Source organism: Trachymyrmex septentrionalis, unplaced genomic scaffold (genome assembly GCF_001594115.1).
Source record: "Trachymyrmex septentrionalis isolate Tsep2-gDNA-1 unplaced genomic scaffold, Tsep1.0 scaffold109, whole genome shotgun sequence".
Lineage (NCBI taxonomy): Eukaryota > Metazoa > Arthropoda > Insecta > Hymenoptera > Formicidae > Trachymyrmex > Trachymyrmex septentrionalis.
The window spans coordinates 627,878-635,071 of record NW_017304217.1 but is presented as its reverse complement, the minus strand read 5'-3'; the positions used below and the strand labels follow the sequence as shown (position 1 = coordinate 635,071).

The following is a 7,194-nucleotide window of genomic DNA, read 5'->3' as shown; positions in this document are numbered from 1 at the left end:
TTTCAGCATACAAACGTATTGCTTCTCTCATAATTTGGTGATATCCATCATAGGCGAAAATCATATCGACTTTTTCGGCTTTCGTATAACGCATTTCGCAAGAGATGCATTTTAATCGAGAAATTCAAACTGATCAGTAAATATCGATAATGCTATGTGCGATTCAATTTATTATAAATGGTATGTAAATATTTACATACACTTGAACGATTAGCGGTATACCAACAAGAAGAGAAGACACAAAATTATTCGAAGAGTACCTTGAAACAATTTATTTTCCATTACATTCAATTATTTTCCATTATTGATCTTGTGTAACTTTGAATGACCTTCAATTATAGGTCATTGTATTCGTCTTAAAATGCTCTATCAGAAGGTAAATAAAAAAACATATCATTTCATTTAAAAAAACAAATTTGACCTTTGCTTATCCTTTACGCTTCCACCTACAAAACATTATTGACATCACATTATGTGCCCCTCGAAACTAAGTAACTTTTGTTTGACACTTTTTCTTCTATTATTAAAAACAAGCGAGTTATTCATCTGTTTTAAATGCTCCTCCCTGTATATATGGGGCATTCTTTGTCAAAAAGGCCACCCCCCCCCCACCTGTCCAAAATTCAGAGAGGCCTATGGGATTCGTTTTGGGCTTAAATTGTTGAGATATCTACTTTTAAAAAAATGCGGCCTTTTTTCGGAAAATCGAATTAGCGTACTCAAGATGGCTGCCAGAATGAACAAAGTCTAGAGCAAAAAAAGATGGTAAATCTTCAGAACTACATGACCTGAAAAATTAATGGCAGCAAATTTTTGCATGTATTTTTGGCTGCTGAAAATGGATCTGATAATAAAATTTAACACTTGACCATGTTTTGGCTACCATTTTGAAAAAACTACAAAAAATTCGCCTTTTTGCGTATATCTCAGAAAATATTGATTTTGTGTGATCTACAAGATGTTATTAAATGATTATATTCTTTTAAATTTTAATAAACCCTTTCTGATTCGTTACATTACATAGAATATAAAAAGCAATGAAGTAGTTTTGGACGGTTTTTAATATATATTTACTACTATTATCTACATTCTACATATATATTTTTAGTATATTTTATATATACTATCTACTATCTACTCTCGTTTTGCTATCTATTAGATTTTTTTCTTAATCTTTATATCAATTATGATAGGTGAGTCAATAAGTAATCCTAGAAAATCAAAATATATATTGACTCACCCACATATTTGCGTCATATAATGTTATCGCATAATTACATAGTCATTTTCTTTTAAATTTTCCAAAACATCAGACTTAAGCATATTGTTTCTCAATTGTGGTGACATTGGAACATAACTGGAAGAATCTGTGAGAGTACTTTTTTGCGTACATATTGTATTTTGTAACCTTGATTTAAAATGATTGGAAATTTCTTGATGAGAATATTGTTCTGTATCCATCCTGTTTTAAGAAAAACCGAGTCACATTTTTAAACTGTTCTAATTCTATATTTTATATTTTTCTCAGAAGGTAATTCTAAAAAAAAATAAATAAAACAATCTTACCTATCTTCTTCTGTGTATTCTGGCCTATGTTTCTGTCGTGGTGGTAATGCTGGAGGTTCAATTTGTAAATTGCATGAAATTTTATCTGTATCTTTATATTCATTGGAAGTGAATGACATTTTAGGAGAACAAATATTATCCATAATTTCTTCATAAATTCCAGAAGCAATAGAGGTATTGGATTTTCTGTGGTTACAGGAATGAAGTTTTTCACTGTACATTAGATTAGGTTCCGAGTGGTACATATTCTTCACAACTTTAGTGCTGATCGGTGTTCTTAAACTATTTTTCAAATTTAATATGCATTATTACATTAATATTGTTACTTAATTTTCTATATACAGGATGACAAAAAATTTTGGTCACTAAGTTTTGCGTGTTATTAAATCATTATTCAGATAACAAACTGATGTTATTTATCATCATTTTCATCAGCGTGCTATCTGGATAATATAATGTATCAATATCAAAGATTCTACATCAAAAGAATTTCATCAGTTAATGGACTAAAGAACGCTCTGTTGGCTGTCTGGGAGAATTTACTGATGGAAAGATACGTCATCGTTGATACATTTCCAAAGCAGTTTAAAGCTTGTTTCCAAATTAAAAATAGCCATTTTATATTATTTTTAGTATTTAATGAAATATAGTTAACACTCTTAAAGTTTTCTGTAAATATACATTTATTATTAATAACTTGATAAAATTTGACAAAACTTTCTGACCACTTTTGTTGTCATTCTGTATAATGATACACACCAATTAGTGTCTGTATTAAGCATACAAAGAGGTGCATCACTCTTTAATGGTGAAGAAAGACTACTGATTTCATTGTGTTTTCTTGTTTCAAGATTATCGCCATCAGAATATAAAAATTTTTGTCGGTGTTTCGGACCACGGCCCTGTGTTACCAAGTCTTGAAGTAACTTATTAGCGTCAAGACAAAATATGTAGAGTTCTCCAATGCCACAGCAAAACTCTTTGCTGGTATGTATTACACAAATACGCTTCACATCTTCTGGACGACCTGCTGTCATTAAATGGAATTGAGTGAATTCTGTCCATTTGAAAGTTTTAGCTATCTCGCCTGTGTAAACATTTCTAATGAAAATTCCTGTTTGGTTGGCGATCAAATCTCCATATAAACCTGCCAAACAATAAAAATCACATTGATATTTATAGATTCACTAAATTGAGGACATATATTCAACGACATATATCTAAATCAAACGTATAAATGTTTTTTCCTAAAAAAACGTAAAATTGACATATTGAAAAAGTAGTTTTTATATTTTTTCCTTTTTTTCTTTCAAGTATCAGGATTGATTGAAAAAAAGAGAGTATGCATATAGTTTTCTCCTTTCAATTAATATTGATTATTTAAAGGAAAAGAGACTATACATAATGATAGAAAGAAGTCTACATAATTAATTGTTCTTCATTGTATAGCTTCTCTATCAACCAGTTAGTTTCACCAGAAGTTAAATTCTTGATTTAGTTGTATATATTGGTACTTTTCAACAAAAGACAGTGTAAAACACAGCGATCATTTCATCTTTGTTTAGCATTGCAAACGAGGATATGATAATTCACTGTATTATGTCATACCTGTCTCTTATTGGAAAACACTCTTAAGCTTGATTTCACTAATGTAAGATTGATTTTAATCTCGGTTCTAATTTTAAGAATTAGAAAAACATAAAGAATAAATTAATCAAAATTGAAGTTAATCTTGTATTAATGAAACTGGGCCTGTATCGTTGGCTAGCTTCAAACTGACAATTATACCAACCAATTAAACCTGCTGCCTTCGAATGTGCGTTATCAACTATGGATACATCATATGATTTTTCAATACAACAGTGCCTTCTGGGCTTCAACAAGTGTCTGATATTCGCCATCCAACGCTGTGTCTCAGTCTCCGAATTAGCGGACAATGACAACAGAGGCTTCCTATCCACTGCCGATGATATACTAAACGCAAATTGTTTCGTTCTGGACAGAATACGATGAACAATGGCATTTGGTGGTATCACAACTGAGCTGTCCTTCTCGTTTTGCTTCAAAGCATTGTCGTGGTAGCTAAGTTTCTGATCAAACTGCACTTGCAAGCCGAGACCGGGTCCCAACTTTCTTATTGAGCACCATAAACGTTTCCATATCTTCGACAGAGCCAAAGCCCTTTTCCTCACCCTTTGTGCGATCCTTGCGTTGTATCTTTTTCTCGTCGACTTAACGTAAAGAAATCCATAAATTTCCGTGTCTTGCATACTCATTCTATACACAGGCACGTCAAATTGGCACAAGGAGCTTCGAACAGATGTATCCTTAAAGAAGATATTAAGAAGACCTCGTGCACTTTAAATTTTGGTAAAAATACACCGAATCGATGTGTCCTATATAAAAATAAATTTGACACGAAAATAAGCTAATTATTGAGATTAGCCTCTTCACCTCCGATATTAATAAAATCAGTCTTATTCAATGCAATTCTGCACGAAATGAACGAATCTGGCAAAAAAGTGTCGCTCTGCCCCGCTAAGGCACAGTATATGTACTGTGGTTACCACTTAACTTCTTTCTCTTTTCATCCTTTTTTCGTTCTGTCAAAACTCACTAGATTTATTCGCGTCACACTCCAACAAATGCGTTGGAGTGAGTAAGAGCTGTTATAGGAGCATATTAGAGCATGCAACGTATACAAACGATTAAACCTACTATTACAATGAAATAATCTGAACTTAATAAAAATTAATAAAAATAAATTGTAAACATATTGAAAAATAAAGAGAAAATGTAGAAAAATATTAGGAAAAATATTAAATTAACTTAAAAATGTATATTTTTGTATAAAGAAATATTATGTAATATATATCTCTATGAAAATGTTATGAGAAAGCTGAGAGATATAAAAGAAATTTATGTACGAGTATGTCCAAAAAATAAATTTAAAATACAATAAATAAAAAGAAATCGTTTTTGCTCGATTTTCTATATTACTTTTTGTTCACTTTTTCACTTTATCACTTTTTCATAAAAATTAGATTAATTTCTTGAGATTTCTCACATAACATTTCACAACATGGACAATACACATAATACTTCTCTCTAAATTTCTAGTCTGAATCATGTATGCTTGAAAGACAAATGTTTAAGTGGAACATTGAAACGCTTATTTAAATAGAGAACAGATAAAGAGAGAGAACAGTAAAAAAAGGAGGAAATGAAACGAGGAAATTTACTTATTTCACGCATGCGCACTCCATTTTGGCCAACAAAATTAGGAGAATTGTGCTACTGTATATACTGTAGCTAAGGCGAATCGAGATATTAATTGTTAAAATTGATAGATATTCGGGCTAGAAAATCTATCGCATCAGATGCATTTGGGTGCATTCAGAACAACACTGAGCGGTTGTGTCATAGTTCTGATTTCCGAATGCACCCATTCGATATTTTAGAATCTAACGGAATATGCCAATCAGATAAAAGTAAAGCTCTAGGTAGTAGATACCAAAGTAGCACATCCTCTATTTTGTGGACCTACTAACCATACCTTATACCAATAATATGCATTTATTAGACGACAAAAAACTAAATCAAAATGGCAATCGAAATAGCCAATAGGATGGCTGTTCGGCTCAAATAAAAGAATGCTGCTTTGGTATCTAGAGCTTTATCTGCGCATGTATTAGGCCGAAATCAGACTATACATTCAGGATTGAGATTAAAGATTGAAATTTCACCAATGAGGACAAAGAAGTTTTGGCTTCTTTTGTTCTCTCTGATTGGTCAAACTTCAATCTTTCAATCTTCAATCTCATTCTTCAAATGTAGTCTGATTGCGGCCTAAGGCGGATTAAAGTTTGACCAATCAAAACAAAAGGAGCCAAAGACCAAACTTTTTTGTCCTCATTGGTGAAATTTCAGGCCCGCATATTCAGAACGCACTTACAACGATGTTAACGCGCTAACATGCTATAATTTACGTTACGCATACTATAGAATTTTAGAGATAAAAGCATTCTGAATACGAGCTTCAATCTTTAATCTTTAATCTCAATCTTCAATGCGTGAATTGTCTTCCGGCCTTAGACGATGTGATGAGAGGGGTTATTTTTTCCTTCTCAAATATTTATTTTTACGTGAAAATACATCAATTGAGTGTAATTTTATCGAAATTTAAGTGAAACCGATTATATTAAATATTTATTTATAAGTAAAACAGTTAAAAATGTCGCATAGAGAAAGAAATGTTATAAATCATTCAGAATAGAGTGTGACAAGAAATTGTACTTTGTAATAATCAATTTATGTTAATATACAACTTTTGTTTAATATGACACGCATAAAAATGCGTAATGTTATGTTGAATTCATTGTACATCGAAATCATCCGTGCCGTTCGCAATGCGAGACTTTTCAAACATCAAAGGTTACAAAATCATTCATAAAAATCTTGATTTGAAAGAAAAAAAACTTCATATAACTAATTGAAATGTTAAATTAGTTTTATACTTTGTTCTAGAGAATGGACGTATTCGTCAAGCAGATATTTCTCCACACAAGCGACAACCGATGCAGAGTACAATGTATCAGTTGAAGCCATTCGTAATTTTAGTATAGTCGCACATGTTGATCATGGTAAAAGTACATTAGCAGACAGATTACTGGAATTAACGGGCGCTGTAAAGGCAAACTCTGGCAAGCAGATCCTGGATAATCTACAAGTGGAGAAAGAACGTGGGATTACAGTAAAAGCGCAGACGGCGTCGCTGTTTTATTCATATCAAGGCAAAAAGTATCTTCTGAATCTCATTGATACGCCAGGACATGTGGATTTTTCAGCAGAGGTTCATCGATCGCTGGCTCCTTGTCAAGGGGTTATACTACTGGTCGATGCTAATGATGGTGTTCAAGCACAAACGGTAGCCAATTACTATTTAGCGCGAGAAAAGAATCTTGTAATAATTCCAGTAATTAATAAAGTGGACTTGAAGAACGCCAATCCCGAGAAAGTCAAGGAGCAGTTGCAAATGTTACTTGATGTAGATCATATAGATGTTATAAAGATATCTGCCAAGTTGGGTACTGGTATCAATAAAGTTCTAGATGCTGTAATTGAAAGAATTCCACCGCCTACGGTAGCCAGAGATAAGCCTTTCCGAGCACTGATATTTGATAGTTGGTATGACAAGCATAAAGGGACGATTTCTTTAATTTATGTGAAAGATGGAGCATTGTCAGTTGGCAAACAAATTAGTTCTGCATATATGAAAAAATCATATGAAGTTCGAAATATTTTTCTTCTCAGACCTTACACAGAAAATGTGAAGACAATGTGAGTGAGTATAACTCTTATTATATAAACTCTCTAATTATAAAAACTAATTATACTTTATTATAAATTAAATTGGAGTGCTTGATAGGTCAGAAAATTTTAGAAATAATTCTAAATAATAAAATAAGACAAATTAAGAATAACAAAATTGAGATATTGATTTAATTTTTTAAATTCTAAATGTTTAAATATTTATATAAAGATCTAACATGCACATAAATATTTAAATATTTATAAAATATATATATATATATTAGGTTAAGTAAAAAGTCATCGCGTATTTTTTAG

General features: G+C 31.7%; 2 protein-coding genes across 2 annotated transcripts in view; one reads left to right on the top strand and one right to left on the bottom strand.

The window, feature by feature from the left end:
* Positions 1-1,143: 1,143 nt before the first annotated feature.
* Positions 1,144-4,296, bottom strand: LOC108748701. The gene is made up of 4 exons (XM_018486986.1): positions 3,359-4,296; positions 2,326-2,713; positions 1,567-1,848; positions 1,144-1,462 (listed from the first exon to the last, which is right to left on the bottom strand). The coding sequence occupies exons 1-4, from the start codon at positions 3,840-3,842 to the stop codon at positions 1,264-1,266; spliced, it is 1,353 nt and encodes a 450-aa protein (XP_018342488.1). The 5' UTR covers positions 3,843-4,296; the 3' UTR covers positions 1,144-1,263.
* A 1,524-nt stretch (positions 4,297-5,820) lies between these two features.
* Positions 5,821-7,194, top strand: part of LOC108748694 (translation factor GUF1 homolog, mitochondrial) — a 3,585-nt gene continuing 2,211 nt past the window's right edge. Inside the window, exons 1-2 of the mRNA XM_018486973.1 lie at positions 5,821-6,000; positions 6,094-6,906. Of these exons, the coding sequence (XP_018342475.1) occupies positions 5,906-6,000; positions 6,094-6,906 (908 nt within the window). The 5' untranslated portion in view covers positions 5,821-5,905. The remainder of the gene's footprint in view (positions 6,001-6,093; positions 6,907-7,194) is intronic.

Coding starts and splice junctions, on each gene's coding strand:
- LOC108748701 (XM_018486986.1), bottom strand. CDS start 3,842: ATGAGTATGCAAGACACGGAAATTTATGGATTTCTTTACGTTAAGTCG. Junction 1,849..2,325: donor CTTAATACAGACACTAATTG/GTGTGTATCATT, acceptor TTTGAAAAATAG/TTTAAGAACACCGATCAGCA. Junction 1,463..1,566: donor GAATACACAGAAGAAGATAG/GTAAGATTGTTT, acceptor TTCTTAAAACAG/GATGGATACAGAACAATATT.